At 37.8% G+C, this 21,583-nt stretch overlaps 1 protein-coding gene across 1 annotated transcript in view; it reads left to right on the forward strand.

The window, feature by feature from the left end:
• Positions 1–21,583, forward strand: part of PEX7 (peroxisomal biogenesis factor 7) — a 94,495-nt gene that overhangs the window by 39,883 nt on the left and 33,029 nt on the right. The window contains exons 6-8 of the mRNA XM_066248375.1: positions 3,276–3,382; positions 5,965–6,078; positions 7,547–7,602. Of these exons, the coding sequence (XP_066104472.1) occupies positions 3,276–3,382; positions 5,965–6,078; positions 7,547–7,602 (277 nt within the window). The remainder of the gene's footprint in view (positions 1–3,275; positions 3,383–5,964; positions 6,079–7,546; positions 7,603–21,583) is intronic.

Genomic DNA, 21,583 nt, shown 5'->3' on the forward strand with positions numbered 1-21,583 from the left:
AAAGTGAGAAGTTCTTCAGACATTTAAGAAAGTTCCCTTTTCTTTCATTGGCTTTGAAGGGTCTTCTGTGGATGTTCCACAACTAAGCACCATGCCTGGAGAGGGGTGTGTGATGTGTTGGTTGGCTTGGGTCAGGCTTAGCTCCTGCAGTTGGGAATGGGAAATGGGAGAGTGGTACCCAAACTATGTACATCGAGAATGGAAAGAGTGACTCCTGGTTAGGTGGAGTAAATGGATACATGCTAGGGGGCCAGTATTCACTCAAATGGCTGCTCATTCAGGGATGAGTATAACTATGAGGGGCTTTGATGGAAATCAAACAGTGGACCTGTGTACTATACAGTAAGTTCATTTAAAAAGATTACTTCAAAAATTTGGTAACTTTCAAAGTGGTGTGGTATATGCAAATCTAGAACTAAATTTATCATTGGCTAAGTTATGACAGGCCAGAGAGGGGAGTTCTTAGAGAGTTAGATCTAGATTGATCCTCCATAGCAGTGTTCTCTAAGGACATTGCATTTTGTCTAATTCATAGTAGTTGTATTAGTACAGAATTCATATTTCTAAATTATATGAGCTAGAAGGGAGAAATATTTGAGCTCTTTACAGAAAGAGGATTAATGTGAAATAAACTTTCTTGTGAACCACGAAAACTAAGTTACTATTATTACAGACCCTGTATAATTACATAAATGATAGCCATGTGTGTATGTTTTGGGTCCAGTAGTTTAAAAAAAAACCTCATTCTACTCTAAGAAAAAGTCATATGACATCTGATAGGCATCTGGTATTTCAATGAAATTAAATTATTTGGGCCCAATAAGCATCCTTTTGCTACTCAGGTCACTTCACAGTTTCAGACTCATGGTTTACACTCATTCTTTTTACCCAGCTTCCTCTTACTTGCTACAACTTGAAATTAGAAATAGTAGCAGCCAGTACTTCCTATTCAGCATTGTGCATTTAAATTCATTGGTTCTGCTGCCAGTGGCAGGTCTGCAACTGATCAGGAAGCTGGTAATTCAGGTGAGTCTATAGCACTGTCACATGGCCCCGACGAACAATCAGGCTCACAGTGAAAGGCCAGATGTCTGGAAAATACGATTTAAAAAACCACAAATACAGATGTCCTGGTGGATCAAAGAGTTGAGAGAGTCATTGTGCCATTTGGCCAGAAGGTCCCTCTCCTACCTGGAAATCAGAATGATGAGGATGAAATGCCAAATGGGTGCATCAGGAGTGACTGTCAAGGAAGTGGACTTCTTAACTCCTGCCGAGCAATTCTCACTCTTTGTGCCCCTTGAATTAACTGAAAGAGGGGACAGGCCATGTTGCTTGAGCAAGGTAGCAACCAAAATATTGTTCCAGTGAAGTTTAGAATAACCAACCACCCAGCCTTGGTTGTAGTTTTGTTTGGTCTTTTATTGGAGTATAATGCCCATACATGCAGAACAGTGCATAATCTTCAGTGTGTAAGGCGTTGAAGTTTTACAGTGAACACATCTGTGTGCCAGCAACCAGATCAAGAAACAGAATGCTTCCAGAGGCCCTCCTCACATCCTTCCAGTCATTACCGCCCCCCATGCCCTGGGGTGACCCCTGTGCTGCCTTCTAATAGAATAGATTAATGTTGCCTGTTTTTATATTTTTGTGTCTGGTTTCTTTTGCTCAACATTATTTGTGGAAGTCATTCATATTGTTGCTAGAATAACATTACTACTTAATCTCCTACTCAATATTCTTTTTTTTTTTTTTTTTTTTTTAGAAAATTAACTTTTAACAAGGTGACATTGATCAGTAGTAGTACATAGGTTTCAGGTAAACATTTCTCTAGCATTTCAGCTGCTGATTATGTTGTATACCCATCACCTAGAGTCCAGTCAACAACTACCAAACGAGTGAGCTGGATTAGAACCATGCTCTGGAACTCCAGTTTCCTTCCATACTTGACCCCTACATTTCATTACCATCAGCAATTTAATGCTGTCTTTCTTAAGCAACATCGAAGGAAATCAGAAAAACATTATACAAAATAGCTAAATTACCTGATTTAGAATTTGAAATAGTCTGACCTGTGGTGGTGCAATGGATAAAACGTCGACCTGGAAAGCTGAGGTTTCTGGTTCGAAACTCTAGGCTTGCCTGGTCAAGGCACATACGGAAGTTGATGCTTCTTGCTCCTCCCCCCTTGTTTCTCTCTCTCTCTCACTCTCCCCCCACCCCACCTCTCTAGATTGAATAAATAAAATAAAATAAAAAGAATTTGAAATAAAGGGAAATATATGTAGGTAATTAAAGAATAATTATAAAATGTAGCACTTTTATTTACCATATGTTAAAACATCGACTTTGTGCTAGGAGGCATGATGCTAGGTGCTTTACAGAAACTTTATTACACTAATTTCTTGTACAACTCTGTATGTAGGCATTCTGTTTTCTTTTTAGCAGTGAGGAATTATTCTTAGATGTTATATAACTTGTGCGGCGTCACACAACCACTGATGACATTCAAGACCATGACTGCCACCATGCCATAGACCACATTCCAGTCATCAAAATGAACTAGCTTTTTCCCATGATCAGTAATTGTAATTTACTTTTGAGGTATATTTACTGGGTCTTATTCATCTGATCATTTTGCTGTTTCTTCATAGTTTACAAAAATTCAAGGCAAACAACATATAAGACATTTAATCAGGGGTGACTTTGTGCAGCTAAGCAATGTAAACCAATTTTGTAATAATACAAAGTATAATTCTTAAATTTTTTCAACTTGTTTCTTTCCAAGGAGGAAAAATATAATCTCTCTGACTGGCCAATGAAAATGCGCTAAACGTAAAAGTTAAGCTTAAAAATTTTTCTGTTTTGGCTTGGTAATCTTTGCCTCCATTTAATAGTAAAATTATTATTGTTTTGTTTCTTGTAGAATATACTAGTACAAGGGACTAACTATTAGAAGCGAGGATTTTCAGGGTCTTTAGTACCTAAAGAAAAACACACCAGATGTGGGTTTAGTCACCATGGTGCTTTTCTCAGTGTGAGAATCAGATTTTCCCCATTTGAGTTAGATCTAAAAAACATTGTCATGGTGTGCTATTTTTTGTAGTCCATCACTTTGAGAAGAGTTGAAAACAATGTGTATGTGTGTATGAGCTACAGATGGCAGTATCCTGTCAGTGAAGGCTGTGTGTTTCCTGTGTTTTATCATCATGGTACCTGTCACTGAGCACCTTGGTGCTGTGATAGAAAGTGATCAAGTCTTTCTCTTTCACCAGGTGATCAGACGCTGAGAATTTGGGACGTGAAGACAGCAGGAGTCAGAATTGTGGTTCCAGCACATCAGGCGGAAATTTTGAGTTGTGACTGGTGTAAATACAATGAGGTATTCTCTGTCCTGACCTGCCGCACCCTCCCCCATGTTGTAATGTTCTAGATTTTGTTTTGTCTTTGTTTGTGTGGACTTGGGTAGTGTTTATGGACCATTAAGTTGAATTCAGCCACTTTCATCTGTAATGGATGATTGTGAGTGACCTGCACCAGTGTTAATTGGGTTTAAGTGCACAAAACAGGCAGAATAAGAAACAGAAATTCTCCAAGTTCAACAGTGCAGTCTTACTTGTATGTTTGGGAAACTGCCTTGTAATTTATGTGATTTTTTTTCTTTGATGCTCTTAACCCTGCCAATTTGTGTCATTGTTTTTTTTTATTTTTTTTATTCTTGTTCACTTTGCTAATCAGGCTGAACTATTTGTAGATTTATTTTTAAAAAAATTTTTCTTTATTAATGAGAGAGAGAGAGAGGTGGGGGGAACAGACAGGGATAGACAGACAGGAAGGGAGAGAAATGAAAAGCATGAACTCATAGTTGTGGCATCTTAGTTGTTCACTGATTGCTTTCTCATGTGCCTTGACAGGGGGTGGGGAGTTACAGCAGAATGAGTGACCCCTTGCTCAAGCCAGCAACCTTGGGCTCAAGCCAGCATCCATGGGATCATGTCTACAATCCCAAGCTCAAGCCAGTGACCTCAGGGTTTCTAACGTGGGTCCTCGGCATCCTAGGCTGATGCTTTATAACACTGTGCCACTGCCTGGTCAGGCTAGATTTATTTTTGATTTAACAGTCTATCAGTTTTTAAAATCTTCTGTGTTAGCTTCCCTTATACGCCTAACCAAGCTTCATGCTTCTAGAAGGTAGCAGTAGCCCTAGCTGGTTGGCTCAGTGGTAGAGCGTCGACCTGGCATGCAGGAGTCCTGGGTTCGATTCCTGGCCAGGGTACACAGGAGAAGCGCCCATCTGCTTCTTCCCCCCTCCCCCCTCTCCTTCCTCTCTGTCTCTCTCTTCCCCTCCCGCAGCCAAGGCTCCATTGGAGCAAAGTTGGCCCTGGGCACTGAGGATGGCTCTGTGGCCTCTGCCTCAGGTGCTAGAATGGCTCTGGTTGCAACAGAGCAATGCTCCAGATGGGCAGAGCATCGCCCCCTGGTGGGCGTGCTGGGTGGATCCTGGTTGGGCGCATGCAGGAGTCTGACTGCCTCCCTGTTTCCAACTTCAGAAAAAGACAAAAAAAAAAAAAAAAAAAAAAAAAAGAAGGTAGCAGTGTCCATTTGTAACTTTTTGCAAAGCTTCAATTAACCACAGAAGCATATGAGTTAGAAATATCAATGAATCAAAAATATATTGATTGATATACTGTATATAGATATTTATGTATCTGAAATGGCCTATTGACTGTGACAAAGAAGTAAAATATATGCTTTATTTTTTCCCAGTTTTAAATTAATGAATGAAAATTAAAAGAACATTATATTAGTAAAGTATTTTAAGTAAAAAGAAATAAAATAGATTAAAAGAAAATATAGTACCTATTTAATAATCATACTTGATTGAAATAAAAATTTTAATGCTGATAGCTGTAGTTCATCTTCTCTCATCATAATGCATTTTCCATATAGGAAATATAATTGTGGACTATATATTTGGGAATTCTCAAAAAGATGCCAGTATATATTTAGAGTGATTTAAAACATTTTTTTAAATCACTGAAACTCATCTTTAACCGAGCCTGTACTGAAGCCCAACCAATTCTGCTGCTCTGGTTGGTGTGGAATGGGGCTGAGTGTGAACCCAGAACGTGGCCTATTCAGCCGGAAACCCTGGATACACTTGGGCTGTAGAGAACAGAGGCTGTAAACCTGACTGGATAAGGAGACTCACTGTTATTTGCATAGATTTTCAGTTATGATTAGATATTACATTAAAACATGGCCTTTGGGAGTTGGGAACAGTGACAGATTTATATTTAGAAAAATATATAACATAAAGATTTAATTTACCCATTGCTCTTTCAAATGTTCCTAAATTAACAGGCTTTTTGCTTTTTAATGCCTGGTAAAACCTCAGAGCATGCTTAAGAGAAAGGTTGCCTCATTTGTCAGATACAATTTTTAATCCATTCTTTATTTGTTAATATTACTAAAGGGCCTGACCTATGGTGGTGCAGTGGATAAAGCGTCAACCTGGAAACGCTGAGGTTGCTGGTTCAAAACCCTGGGCTTGCCTGGTCAAGGCACATATGGGAGTTGATGCTTCCTGCTCCTCCCCCCTGTCTCTCTCTCTCTCTCTCCTCTCTATAATGAATAAATAAAATCTTAAAAAAAATAAATATTACTAAAGGGGGATTGGGAAACCTACAGTGCTATTTGGGAGTATGCCTTTTTTCTGTGGTGTGTAGTATTCCATCGCATACATAAAGCATATGGAGTTCCTTTTCTCTCAAGTCATACTAATTTTTGCTTTTATGATGTATATTTTGATTCCTTTCTATACTTGTTATATAATTCTCAAGAATGACTCCTGGGTTCAGATTAAATAATTTTCAAGAAATAGGTATTTTTTCTAGTAAGAAAGCCTGGGCACTGCCTAATTGGAAAGATGTCACATTTTACTTTTCTCTGCATTGTTTTCAGAATTTGCTGGTGACGGGGGCAGTTGATTGTAGCTTGAGAGGCTGGGACCTGAGGAATGTTCGACAACCAGCGTTTGAACTTCTTGGTCATAGCTATGCTATCAGGAGAGTGAAAGTTAGTTTCATCTTTTTTTCTTAATACATAGAATAAAATATGAATATCATCAGTGAAATATATATATAAAAGATGCTTATAGATTGAGGTTATTGATTCCTTTTTATGCGTGTTTTTGTTATCCAGTTAATGAACATTAAAAGCTAAAATTGGGTAAAATATTTGAGTTATTGAATGAATTGGGACAATGTAGCTAATTTATTCTTACAGTTAAATAAAAATGTTTTATTTTCATTCTGTCATCCCCAGTCTACTATTTCTTTTAATGTTTTTTCTTAACTATAGTAATTACTTTTAGTATTATATTCTTCATAATTTTCCATTCGGAGGGAAGGACTCTTTACTTTGTTGAAACTCATTGGAGAAATGGTTCATTTTTTATTTTCCCTAACATGAAAATATATATGAATGTTCACAAACATTTGGGGTATAGAAAATTTTCCATTCTGTAAACAGCAGAGGATGAGATAACTTTTTTCTGCTGCTCCTAGGAAATCTGTCTGCTTATAAGAACTGTAATTTAGTTTTCCAGCTGTTATTTAGGTAGGTTTTGCTAAGTCACTGTGGAAAACATCTTATTAAGTCACATCTCTGAATTTCATTCTTTTTTGCTTTAAGGGTAAAAAGTACCTTATTGATCTTTTCAATAAGATACTTATGTTATTTCTATTTCAAAAAATTTTAATTTCAATTAAACTAGTATTTTAAATTTTATTGCTTGCAACTTAATGTATGAGACACAGTGCTCTTTTTTTTTATAGCACACAGGTTTAGTAGTTGAAAATATTTTCAATTTTTTTTTTCCACAATGCTTTTGAGAATGAAATAGGGTACTGTAGTGAAAGTGTTTTGCAAACTAAAAAGTTTGCAAATATAGTTATTATGTGTATATAACTATTAAAGTACTGGTAAGAAAAACACTAAAGAAATGTAATGTAATTGCAAAGGGCAGCTTATGAAAATATGTTGTATATTACTTATTTAAAAGATGCTGTCTTAAATTTTCAGGTTTTGTCCTTCATAACATTTCTCATTCGCTGTGATATTTAAGATATTTTACTTAACATTTAAATATTTATTCGACACTTGTGCTTGTAGCTATCATAGCATGTATTTATAAAATTGGCAAGATATAATACGTTTATGTTTGTACCATCACATACTTAAATCCCCTATATTTATTTTTAGGAGTAATTTTTGATAGCCAACATGAAATTGTATTTAATTTTTCCAAAATAGCCACACTTTGGGAATATTTTATTCTAAATAAGTTCTCAAACGCTTGATTTTCTTTGGAGAATGTAAAAAAAAGAAATCTAAAATATTTTTGCCTTGAATTAAAGCATGTAGGGTTCAGGAAAGCATAATTTTAAGCAACAACCTTGCCTATAATTTATTTAATGTTCACGGGAATGACCACGTTATAATTATAGCTAACTTCAAAAATTGTTTTTGTTTTGTTTTGTAGTTTTCACCGTTTCATTCTTCTGTACTGGCCTCTTGCTCCTATGACTTTACTGTAAGGTACAGTAGTTTTTGATAAGTTTCATTTTGAAATATCAAGTAGCATTTTCATTTTTGCTACTTTTAAGAAAAATAATATATTTGTCTACTAATATGAAAAAATGTGAGCTAGCACATTTGCAAGTTTGTCACTGGTTTGTGAGTTTTGAATGGTATTTATTTTAACTTCTATCGATTGCATATATAACCAGTGCATTTACTTGAGTTTCTTTTGTTCCTCTCCTCCGTCACATTTTGAGTTGTTTTATTTCTATTGTACTTTGTCAGAACATGCAGCATATAACATATAACACTGTCCTATGATAGAATAATAGAAATAAGTCTACTCTTATTCTACCTTTGTTTTGCTTTTAGATACATAACTAAACATGTTAAATGCTCATCATCAATATTTTTGCTGACATTTCCCCATCTTCTCTGGGTTTGGTGAAGTTTTTCTGCTAGTAGATTCGAGAAGGGCTGATGATTAGGAGCCCTTGCACGTTTAAAACTGTTTCTCTATAACCTTGATACTCAAAGGATAGCTTAACTGAATATAAACTCCTAAATATACATTTCTTTCCTGCAGTTTTTCAAAATGCTTCCTCGTTTTTGTTTCGTTTTATGTTGTTTTTGAGAATTCGGTAGCAGTTAGTGCTCTTGTTCTTGTAAATTATTTGATCATTTTTCCTGGCAACTCTGATTGTTACAGTTCCATTTGCCTGCTGCAGGTTAATACAGCCTGTTCTTTAAGTGATGTAGCCTCAGGTCTTCTTTTATTTCCAGAAAGACTTTTTGGATTATAATTTGAAATATTAGTTCTTATCCATTGCTTTATCTTTTTTTATTTTTGCGACAGAAACAGAGAGACAGAGAGAGGGACAGATAGGGACAGATAGACAGGAAGGAAGAGAGATGGGAAGTATCAAGTCTTTGTTGCAGCATCTTAGTTGTTCATTGATTGCTTTCTCATATGTGCCTTGACTAGGGGGCTACAGCAGAGTAAGTGACCCCTTGCTCAAGCTAGTGACCTTGGGCTGCAAGCCAGTGACCTTGGGCTCAAGTCAGTGACCATGGGGTTATGTCTATGATCCCATGCTCAAGTCAGCAACACCGTGCTCAAGCTCATGAGCCCATGCTAAGCTGGATGAGCCCACACTCAAGCCGGCAACCTTGGGGTTTCGAACTTGGGTACTTCGAGTCCCAGTCCAATGCTCTACCCACTACACCACCGTCTAGTCAGGCCATTGTTTTATCTTTTATAGGGGCTCTTACATAAACTGAATCTCTTTTACCTATCTTCTATATCAAATGCTTTCTCTCTGATACTTTTTACTTTTATTTTTAATTTCACTTTCAGTCTCTTGGTTGTTTTTCTGCTGTCTTCAGTGGCCTTATTATGCTTTCCTATAAAGGTATTTTTAGGCACCATATCATTTTGTCTTCATTTCTGGTATGATTTTGCCTTTTTTCTTTTATTTCTTTGTTGTGTTCATTCAGCTCTATCTCACTTCTTTTCTTTGTTTCTGAATTCCTGATTGTAAGGGGGAAACTATTTTTGTCCTCTACTGTCAATATTCTGAGACCAGATGTTTGTGGCGTTTTCCCACCAAACAGTCTTCCAGTTCTCTGTCGACACAACTGGGTATTTTGCAAATTTAACTCAGCCCTGATAACATCTATCTGGAGATGTTACATCTGTTACATCAGATCCTACAGGTTAAGGGCTCAGTTCCACAAGACTGCCCCACTGTAGATGCCAATCACAAGCTGTCACTTCTGACCTACCACCTATAGACTGTAGGTCCCCATGAACCCCTCCTCAAATGTGATCATTTTTAGGATGGCTTTTACATTTACCAGTTTACTTTGAAAGATGTTCTGAAGGATAAGGATAGACAGATAAAGCAGCACATAGGGAGAGGTCGGGAAAGGTCCCAAATGCGGAGCTGCTGTCCCATGGAACTGGGTGAGCCACCCTCCCAGCATGTGGCTGTGTTCACGAACCTTGAAGCTCATCTAATCTTATTATTCAAGAGCTTTAACAGAGCTTAATTTTCAGCTCCCCGCCCTTCTCTGGAGGGTAGAGGTTGGAATTGAAAGTTTCAGCCCTCTAAACCCTTGGTCTTTCTGGGGACCAGCCCCTCCTGCGAAATCTGTTCTTATACCACACTGATGAAGTGAAGGTGGTTTTTTTGTTTGTTTGTTTGTTTTTGTTTTTCTGTTTCCAAATGCTTGTTTAAAGGTATTCAAGTTGGTTTAGAATGTTACATTCTAGTTTTCTTCTACTTTGCTGTTTGTTTTCTGGAGGCAAATCTTTTGTCAGGTAAATTGTTTGAATTATCTTATCCAATTTAATTTTATAGTAGTGTTTTATTTTTTTAATAGGTGAAGAATTTATGTGTCTCTGTTCCTCTCTTCTCTGTTCAGTTGGGTTTTTCCTCAACTGCCCTCACTGATCAGAGAGTCTTGTTGCTGGGAGGTGGAAGATAGCTCATTGGTATTCCAGTTTTCTTTTCCTTTTTCCATGTAATTATAAGTTGGATGTGTTGAAGGCCTGAGTTTTGTATAATTTGAATTTTTTTTTTTTGTTGATCTCATTGCCTCAACTACTCAGAATTCCTCTCTTCTTTACTTCTGAGCCAGTATTTGATATGGGAGAAGCTATATAACCTTGTTTATGTAGACTGTATTTCTAATAGAATAAATTACAGTATCTTGAGAGAAATTACATGCCCTAATTTTTTTTTTTCTTTTTGTCTGATCTAATAGAAGCAGGGAGACAAACTGGAAACAATCATACTGAGGCTTCTAGGTCACAAATAAAACAATATCACAACAGGTTTTTTGTTTTTCTTTTAATAGTCTATATAAAATAGTAAAGAGTGGTCATAGAACTTTTAGCTTGGGAGTTAAACATTGCAGAAAAGTTATCAGTTGTTCACCATTCACCCCAAATGTTTCTACACTAAAACTGTGGACCTAGATTATTGGTTGGAGGTTAGGGCTCTACATGTGGACTTGAAGGTGAAAAGCCAGTAGCCAGGGCTGCCATCACAGCGGCCAGCTGGCCCATGCAGGTTCGCATTGGATTCGGACAGTTGGTAAAGAAACGACGGAACCAAGAACTGGTGGGCCATTAGCTTTAATTCTAGCTTGCACCCGGCGGGCAAGTAAAAACACACACTGGGCTCCAAAACCCACTCACATTCAGTGCTCACAAAGCCACTGACTTATCCGAGTTTTCTAGAATCAAAGGTTTCTAGCTCACCAGACTTATTCACCTCTGTTCCCCATCTCCTTCCTTCTCTCTGCACAAACTCTGCACTAACTGGCTTCTCGCTCAACACTCTGCCATCTTGGCTGCTTCTCCTGGCCTCTTCCACGTGGCCTTTCTCTGCTCTCTAATACTAATCTCAGGAACCAAGAGCGCAAGCTCCCATTCTGCCCCTATTTTATAGTGTAGAAATCCAAACCTTTAATCCAATATACAAAATAGGGAAGTCTCTAATACAAAGTCACTTATCTGGGACATGATGGGATTGTACCACCCCACATCAAAAAGGGTGGGAAAGGCTTAATCCCAAAACCAAGCCCCAGGCTACAAGGATTCTGCCTGCCCACAGCCAGCCCCCAACACACATTAATATCACCTGGGCAATGGCCTCCACGTGGGCAGCGTCATCTTTAACCAAGTGAGCATAATACATTTTATCTGCCCAACAGAAGGCCATTAAATTACTGATAATTCAGTCTGTAAGAGTAAATAAATCAAAGGTAGATAAGTTTAGTGAAAGAAGAGCAAAATGATAATATGTTCAGGAAAGAATGTTGAAAGGAAGACAATAGCCCAGCTAAAACAGGAGGAGACCCCAGCAGGGGTCGTCAAACTTTTTATAAAAACTGCCCACTTTTGCAGTGCTGGTCAACCTGGTCCCTACCGCCCACTAGTGGGCAGTCCAGCTTTCATGGTGGGCCAATCGCAGCGCTGTTTGGTTGCGTGTTAGGGACCAGGTTGACCAGCACTGCAAAAGTGGGCGGTTTTTATAAAAAGTTTGAAGACCCCTGCCCCAGAGTGTGCAGTATGTCACAGGAACTGGTGCAAAGGGATTAACCACGTGTAGATGGCCGTTAATAGTATCTGCTCCAGGTAGGCTGAGCAGGAGGGACAGGGACCTTTCGATATTCTCTCTTATAGAGCATCACTTGTGTGCTCCAAAGGGGTTTCTGGATATAGAATCTAGTGTTTGCATTTCAAGGACCTTCTGGTGATCAGCAGAGACTTGCCCAACTGAGATGGGCCATTGAGCTTTTCATGATCTCCTTTTTCATATCCTTGAACATTTTAATTGGGTCTTTCTGATTTTTGAAGCCCATTAATTAAGGGACATGTTAAACCATTTCGCTGTTCTGTTTCTGATTAAATGAGGAGACCTAGTGACTACTTATCCTTTCTTTGCAGGATTATCATTATTATCTTAATCCCACTGCCTACTCCCTGTTTTATTTATATATTTTAATATCCTTGAACTGAGTTAGGAAAAATGCCTTACTTTTCTTTTTACATTTTATTTATTTCTTTTAGAGAGGGGAGAGAAAGAGGGAGGGAGGGAGGGAGAGAGAGAGAGAGAGAGAGAGAGAGAGAGAGAGAGAGAGAAAGAAGGGGGAGGAGCAGGAAGCATCAACTCTCATATGTGCCTGGACAAGGCAAGCCTGGGGCCTCGAACCAGTGACCTCAGCATTCTAGGTGGATGCTTTCTTCCCTGCGCCACCATAGGTCAGGCAAAACAAACAAACAAAAAGAAAAAGCCTTTCTTTTTAAAATGTAGATTTGTCTCAGGAAAGTTTTTTAAGACTGGGCTTTGAATCTGGACTACCCTACTATAAAATCCTATAGGTCCCTAACCATGCTCGGATGATTTCAGTTTGTGGTTCATAGTCTTATTTTTCTCTCCACTTTTAAGTATTAGTCTTTGCTTCTTTCCTGACTCCTGAACAAGACGGCAGAATGGGGGTCGATGTTTATGCTTCTGTAGAGAGGAATGACTTAGGTCATGGATCTGTTACATGCTACAAGACCAAAGTGAATTTGCGAAGATTTGGAAAAATAAATTATAATGAAATAGTATGAAATATTCAACATATAGCTGAAAAAGACATTCTAATAAGCAATTTTCCTGTATAATTTAGAGTGCAGGGTTTTTTATATGTAAAATGGGATTAGTATATTTGTCCTCACAAGCTCATGAGGTAATTATAGGAATTATGTAAGAGGACATACTTGAAATACTGTGCTAATTCTTCACTGTTCCCAACCTTTGCTTCTCTTCTCAACCCTATTCCCTGCACTTTAAGTAAAAGGACCTTATTTTTCTCTTAAAAAAAAAAGTGCGGCTCAAGCTCAAATGATCTCAATTTCTGCTGCAGGCCTGCAAATTTATCTTTAATTTTTTTTTTATCATTTTAAGAGAAAAGAGAGAGAGAGAGAGAGAGAGAGAGAGAGAGAAATGGGGGGGGCAGGAAGCATCAACTCCTATATGTGCCTTGACTAGGCAAGCCCAGGGTTTCGAACCGGCAACCTCAGCATTCCAGGTTGATACTTTATCTATTGCGCCACCAAAGGTCAGTTTATCTAAATCTGTACATTTGTATCTGCATCCGTTTCTCCTTTGTTACCTTCGACATAAATGCTCTTCATCTCATGCATTCCTGTTTCCTCTTCTCAACAGAATTACCTCTTCTACCTTCTGTGCTGTCTCCGACTCTGTTGACTTCCAGCCTGTAACTTCTTCCTTCATCGTGTGTTTTCCTTTAACCACCCTGTTACCTATCTCTTTCCTTCCTGGCCTAGCTTGTAGTATCCCGTAATCTTCATTCTCCAGGGCCATTTTAGGGCCATTGCGGTCCTAGGGTGCTCACCCTGGGAGGTCGCATCCCATACCATTTGAATCTATAAAATGGACCCACAGTCCTGATTAAGTGGGGCTAATGATGTTGACAGGATTGTTATACTTTTGCTTTTGAAACGATCTGGCAATGAATGACTCACTCATCACTGATTATGTTTTCTTGGCAATCATTATGCTCACTTAGGAATTTTTGCAAAATTGAAATCTCTAACCTAGACTTTGTTTTCAGATGGAATGAAATACTTAATATGAACTTTGTCAATTAATACTGTTAATTCATATATATTTAATTAAAATTAATTTTTGTTTTCAGCTCTGCAGTGTTTTGTAGGTCCTAAAGACTTCCAGCCCTCAGTACTTAAGGCTCATGTCCATTTACCCCTAAACGCACAGCTGGCGCCAGGCTCCGTCTTTACTGAAACTGCTCTGGCAAAGCCACAGGGACTGCAGTGATAGCAGCTCCAGCCCACCATCAGCACTTGTGCTGGTCCTTGTCGCTGCTGTGTTTATACTGTAGGTCAGTCCTTCCTTCCTGAAATTCCCTTTCCCAGGGATTTCATCCTTGTCTTCTTCGTTTGTCTCATTCTCTCCTGACTTTATGCTTCACCATGGAAGCCCCCGCTCTTCCCCTTAAACCTGGTAGTTTTTGGCTTAGTGCTCTTTGACACACGTATTCCAAGTGATGATTCCCAACCTTCTTCTTCTGGCTCTGACCCGTCCTGAGAACTTCAGGCCTGCATATTCAGCTGTGTGCGGGCCGTAGGCACCGGAGTGTCTAACCAGGCTTCTCCCACTGAATTCCTTGACATCCCTTTCTTCCCACTGCTGGACTTGCCTATTTATCTGCATTATTTGTCTCATTAATTAGAATATTGTCCCTAGTCAAGCCTGAAACCTGGAATATTTTTTTCTGCAAAATTGGTAAACATTTTCCCAATATGAAGTGAAAAACTTAAATCAAATTGCTTCATGGGCAAAATAATTGTGTATTTCAATATAGGATGAAAAAGACTTTCTTATCAAAAATAAATGGAAAAGGAAAACAAAACTATTTAAAGTTTTTTAAATATGTATTTTTGAATATATGTATTATATGTATGCGTATTTCTAACTCTCAAAACATATTCAGAATGACTTGAATTGTTCTAATGTCTTGTGTGAGTTTAAGTCTCCCGTTATCTGTGTGTGGTGACCACTCATTGGAAAGGTCAGAAAAGGTGCGTTTTTGGCAGATTTTTAACCCATGTGATGTGGGTTAGATTAATCCTCTGAAGAAATTAAAATCTCATTGGACTGATGATAGTTTGAGTGCCAGCAAAGCCATTTTAACAAAAAGAAAAAGATTTAAAACATGAGACAGCAGTAAACTGTTTAATTTTTAGTATTGGTAATTATACAGCTATCACCTCTAGATTTTGGATGGCTAGTTTTTGTTATATAGCTCTTCAGATATATTTTCACTTACTTTCCCCATTTTTAATTTTGTTTAGTCTCTTAAGATCTTATAATTTGATTTTAATATACTTTATATGGTAGTAATTATTTAAACTGATGATATGATGGATATTTTAGTATTATGAAATGTCAGGTTCATATTTTTTATGTGGATATATATTCATATCTAATAGAGAAAAGGCTTTATGTTCTTAACCTGTATGTAGCTCATTATGTTTCATTGAATAATTAATCAGATCTTAAAAGTAATATGCAACATAACATTTGAAATTATTTAGAATGGTTTCAATTAAATAAAAACTTCACTCTTTATAAAATAAATATAGAACTCTTTACAGCTGATAGACAAAATATTTTATAAGACTACACATTGATTCTTTCTGAACTTTACTCAGAAAGACTAAATCTAAAATATTTCATAGTGAATTATTTCTATTCTTCTACAGATATTTCACCATAGATTTTAGCATATGCTCCTGATAAACTCCCCACTCAGTTTCTTCTTTTTCTGCTGAGGCACTTTTGCCCTGCCAACCATGCATAAGCATTATTTCAGTTCTCAGTGTGTGTTTTTGGTTTCCTACCAAGTAGATCATTTAATAAACACAGCCAGAAATCAGAAAACCAGGTAGGTATGACAGCCAAAAGAAAGTATTATAAAAGCTGCTGTAATTATGTTTTTTCATTAGGAAGAGCAACATTTGGTCTCTTCCACATTGTAGCAAATACTTCTCAGATATCTGAAGCTCTAATTTTCATAAATTGATAAAGATAAAATGGTTGTGGGAGGGGAAAAGAGAGAGAGAGAAAGATAGGGGTGTGGGAGAATGGAGAAGCAGATGGGTGCTTCTCCTGTGTTCCCTGGCTGGGAATTGAACCTGGGACTTCCACACACTGGACTGACACTCTACCTCTGAGCCAACCGGCCAGAGCTGCAATTTATTTACAATAATTTTATTTTGTATGTGTATGTGTAGAGAGAGAAAGTTAAAGGAAATTGGCAAAGTTTTAACAATTGATAAAATCTAGATAAAGAGTATATGGGTGTTCATTATATTCTTTGAATTTTTTTGTGGGTTAGTAATTTTCAAAATAAAAACCGTAAGCTATATTTGCTCTATAAAATAAGACACTGAAAATATTTTTTACTAATACTTTCTAATAAGTTTGCTAATAATATATTGTTTAATTGTAAAACAAGAGAAATAGCTTTATTAAATTGCATAAGCAGGAAAATGGTTTTGAATTGGATTGTAGTCGACATGGAATCTTAACCAAGCAGCAGATACAGAAGTACCTCTTATCTTTGTCACATTTACTCTCGTGGGATTTGTCTTTATATAGTAAGTGTCTTAACTTAGGTATGGTTGATGGACTCGATCCTTATGTTTATTAACAGAGATTTCCATGAGCACATAGTTCTCTTTCTTCCCCTTCCCCATAAAAAAAGGTCAGGCAAAGTAAACAGAGAGTATAGCTGAATATGTACTCTGTCTCAACCCTTTCATTTCAACTCTACCTGCTTCCCCTTCCCCACAAAGAAAGGCCAGTCAAAGTAAATAGATAAGAAATGTGGCCGAAGGTGTGCTTATATGCAGCTTCAAATGATCATTTTACCTCACCTTTTAAGATAGTGTTTTTAATTCCCTTACATTTGTTCATGAAATCACAAGAAATTATGTGAGTAATGATATGATACTAACATTTGCAGGAACTATGAATTCTTAAAATGATCAAAGAGCAATTTAATATTCTGTGCCTTTCAGATATCTTAGATATATATGTGTTGGTAGCTCTTATCACATTTTTTGCTTTGTGGCCAAGGGTCACCAGACTTCACCACGGATATTAGGAAAGCATCTTTTTCTTTTATTATTATTATTATTATTATTATTATTATTTTCTCTTCTTCATTTTTCTGAAGCTGGAAACAGGGAGAGACAGTCAGACAGACTCCCGCATGCGCCCGACCGGGATCCACCCGGCACGCTCACCATGGGGTGACGCTCTGCCCACCAGGGGGCGATGCTCTGCCCATCCTGGGCGTCGCCATGTTGCGACCAGAGCCACTCTAGCGCCTGAGGCAGAGGCCACAGAGCCATCCCCAGCGCCCGGGCCATCTTTGCTCCAATGGAGCCTCGGCTGCGGGAGGGGAAGAGAGAGACAGAGAGGAAGAAGGGTGGGGGGTGGAGAAGCAAATGGGTGCTTCTCCTGTGTGCCCTGGCCGGGAATCGAACCCGGGTCCTCCGCACGCTAGGCCGACGCTCTACCGCTGAGCCAACCGGCCAGGGCCAGGAAAGCATCTTAATGTAGTTGTCTTTAGTTTTCTTTTAAGAATGAGAATATTTGCATTCACATATTAATTTAATTTTTATAAGAATATTTTATTACTGAATGTTTTGTGTTAATAAAACACATTGCCTGATTACATGGTAGGATTTGTCTGTCTCATTGTTTTGTCCCTAGCATCTGGGACATGGATATACTAAACATACTTGTTTATAAGTGTAAGTGAATTTAAATTATATGAAAAATTATGATACCCTTTGGTCACTGACTATAAAAGCTTCCAAACAGTTATATTTTAATATGGCTTTCACTTTAATTGTGTTTAAAGTAGTCATTAATAAAACTAAATTTGAAGTGGAAAGTTCTGTTGGGGTAAGAAACTGGTATTTTTCAAGAAGAAAACTTGCTGTTTGATTATTGAAGTCAGTACTGCCTAGATTGCAACATTTTCCTATTTAACACATTTGGAACCATTGTATCAATATCCTGATTAAGTAAAGTTATAGATAGATATTCTTTTATTTCTACAACTAATTATAACATGTGATTTACTGATAAATCTCTATGAGCTTCATATACCTAATTTTCAAGATATTTGTATGTATGAAGTAGCAATTCCTGACTTTGTTGATATGCTGGATTTTTTTCATATGTTCCAAAAGAGTTTTTCCATTTGACTTGTTTAAATTAGAAAATTCTTGTGATAATTATTGTCATACTGGAAAGATCTTTTGATGAAGTGAAGCATAATTTTGCAAGTTAAATGCCAGGTGAAAATGAAAATAATTTCCTAGAAAATGAGACAACATACATTCATTATAAAGAAATCTATAAGACTTTTGATTTGAAGTATCTTGATTTATTATTGCAGAACATTTTCAGACTTATTCAGTACTAACAGTGTTCTTTAAGAATCAAACCAAATCTGTCTGATTCACAGCCTAAGGCAAGCACGTGAAGAAATAGATCTAAAAGGAGAGAGGAATGTTAAGCCTTAGGTTAATGCAGTTTAAGTCACTGCTTTGAACTTTGAATTGTGCTGATTAGTCCCAACAGAACATTTATGGAGTCTGTCAGTTTATTTGCATCATAATTTTTTAAAAAATTCTGTTGTACAGCTTTGGTAAGGCAACTGTGGATTTTGTTGTATATATTTTCTAATGCAGATATTGCTTTGACTCATCTTCCACAGTAGGAAGTAGAAGTTAATATCTGAAAATGAACATATGCAATGAGTTCTCTGAGTATATTATTTAGAAATATAGAGTCAAAAATCAGGAAAATGGCTAAAGCATTTAAAGTGATTGCCTCCAGGGTGAAGGACGGGTGTGGTGCGAAGCTGCGTCCTTGGTTACACGTCTTGTAGCAGTGGTGGACACAGACCTGTGCACTTGTAGTTCCTAAGAAGGTAATCGAGCAGAACCTCAGAGTTTCCCTCTCCTAGATATTTGCATGCATAGGGAGCCTAGATTTACAGGATACTACCTGGCAGTTGTTAGTAGTCTGCTCTGTCCCCTATGAACTCAGGGACAAATCATTCACCTTGGAGGTCTGTCCTGAAACTGCAGCCTAGGTAATGTGGCAACACTAAGTAAATATTGTAACACTGAATTCTTCAAGATTTGACCTAACGGAATGAACCATACAGAGAATAAAAACAATAATTATTCACCTATTTTATCTTAATAATATTCAGCAGGGTCCCTTATCTTTCTCCACTGTATCTTTTAGGAAGTGTGTGTGCATGCACGTGTATGTGCACATGTGTGCACACGCACATTTGAAACAAGCTGTCTTAAATGAGAAAGGGAAGATGTTTCTCGGGCTGTGGGCTCCCTACAAGTTCCAGGGCAGTCGTGCAGCAGGGCCCAGGAACGTACTGAAACCGCTTTACTGGAAGTTCCTGCTTCATCATTCCTCGTCTTTCTGCAGACTGACTGTCTTCTCCCCCTCCCCCCAGGCTTTCCCATCCAGTCCTCAGGAAAAAAGCGGCTTATTTAGTCTTCTCTCTGTCTCTTTTTCTCTCTCCACCTTTGTCAATGTCTGTCCTCTTCCCCCCTGCACCCCTACCACTGTGTCCATCCTCTGATGAGCAGAGTTGTTAATAAGAGGTCCTTGTCCAGTGTACCCACATTCCACACCCTGACATCCTGAGTGGGTGTATTCATAAATGCTCAGCTGCAGAGATGAGGACATTACGTATTTCATGGTGACATCGCTAATAAAGACCAAAGCATGGCAGGCGGCTGCTATAAGTGTAATGTTCTTCTACATTTAGGTGGCGAACGAGGTTCTACTGCAACCTCGTCTGATCCCATCACCGCCTGGACTTCTGTGGAATGATCTTTTGCTCTACGTAGCCACGTTTGGATGTCAGTTATAGCTCAGGTGTACATAGACTATTCTTATCCCTGAGATAATGATACAATTTTATGAGTCAAGTTCTTACCGTTTTGTTTTCTAATCATATATTTCTTGGGAACTGGATTGCAAAATCATTTCATTGTTCTTCATTTTGTGCCAGTGAGCAGCAAACCACACTATGGGTTTTTTTCTTTTTTCTTTTCTTTTTGTTGCGATGTGACATCCCTCAAAGTATGACATCCTGTGTCCCTGTGGGTCCCAGCCATCCATCCCCCCAGAACACGGATTGGCAAACTCATCAGTCAAGAGAGCCAAATATCAACAGTACAATGATTAAAATTTCTTTTGAGAGCCAAATTTTTTAAACTTAAATTATATAGGTAGGTACATTGTTATTAACTTAATTAGGGTACTCCTAAGCTGGCCTTTGAGCCACACTCAAGGGGACAAAGAGCCGCATGTGGCTCGCGAGCCACAGTTTGCTGACCACTGCCCCAGAATAAGCCTTCTATCAGCTAATGGTTTTCTTTAATTTGTCAGAGTCCTCTAGGCTTTGTGGAATGTGCTTCCCAGACTTAATGTTTATTGTGATGAATAGAGTCATCCCTTCTACAACACTGACTTAATTAACATTTTAATTGAAATATTATAAATAATTCATTTTGCTAGAGAAGCTTAAGTATAGAATTGTATCATAGTTAACCTTGAAAGTTTGTAAATATGGCATAGTTGTGGATATTTGTGGCCGAGTGTTCTAAAAGTCATCTTTGAAAGTTGTTCAATAATTCTTCAAAATTAATCCTGTATTCTTCATTTATCAGGCAGTTAGTGTTTATGTTTTAAATTGTGTTTGTTATTTCCAGTTCCAGAAACAAAAACCAAACAACTCTCTAACCCAATCATGCATATAAATGAGTCTTAGTTCTCAATAAATATTTTTGAGTTAATGAGTGAAAGTTTAGCTCTTTACAAAATTTTGCTTGTCTACAATGTTTATTTTTAGTCCCCTCCAAAAGCATACAGTTGATAAAGTAATAAGCCCATGATCTCATATGTTTTACTCAGAGAGGATTCACTTTTAAAGGGTGGGAATCTCTGAGGTTATAAAAAGAGCCTATCAGTTGAGCAGGACCTAAGTTAGAAGGAGATAAGAAAGTGGATGAGACAATGCAGTAAGTGCATATAAAAAATATATTAGAAGAGAGAAAGAATGATTTCTGAACTCCTTGCCACAGGAGTGCAGACTTATTCTATTCATAAGTTCCTTAGGGGATTGGTTTTGAATGTAAGTTAGCACACTAATGCAATGTTGGCATGGACTTTAGCTTATGGAATTTTCTATGTAGTTTGAGGAGTATGGGGGGGGAAGCCTGACTTGGTTCAGGTCCATTTGAACTTTCAAGTTGTTAATCAAAACTATCTGAAGAATCCCAGATCCTGCCTGTCCAGATTCCAGATTCCCTGGCTTGGCCCAGATCTAGAGAAAAGGTGAATGGCAGCATCTTTCAGTAGAAAAGGAACCGGACATGATGCCAGTGGAGTCTATGCTTTCGGGCTGCCATTTATTAGCTATGTCGCATGGGTTGTGTATTCATTCCATTGAGTATATTCTCCTCATTTCTGAAATGAGACAAATTACAGGACTCCCTTCCTTAACCATTGGGAATACATTCCAAGACCCCAGTGGATGCCTGAAACCACAGATAGTACTGAACCTTGTATATAACTATATTTTTTTCCTATGCATAGGTATCTTTTTACTTAAAGAAAGCACTTTATGGCTTCTTTTTTGGTATATCCAAATTGCCATCATTATACTCTTGCACTTTGGGGCTATTATTAAGTAAAATAAGGGTCACTTGAATACAAGCAACTATGATACAGCGACAGTCAGTCTGATAACCCAGAGGGCTACTAAATGACTAATGGGTGGCGAGGGTATTCTGTGTAGATACATTGGACAAAGGGATGGTTCACATCCCAAG

The sequence above is a fragment of the Saccopteryx bilineata genome, chromosome 12 (assembly GCF_036850765.1).
Source record: "Saccopteryx bilineata isolate mSacBil1 chromosome 12, mSacBil1_pri_phased_curated, whole genome shotgun sequence".
Lineage (NCBI taxonomy): Eukaryota > Metazoa > Chordata > Mammalia > Chiroptera > Emballonuridae > Saccopteryx > Saccopteryx bilineata.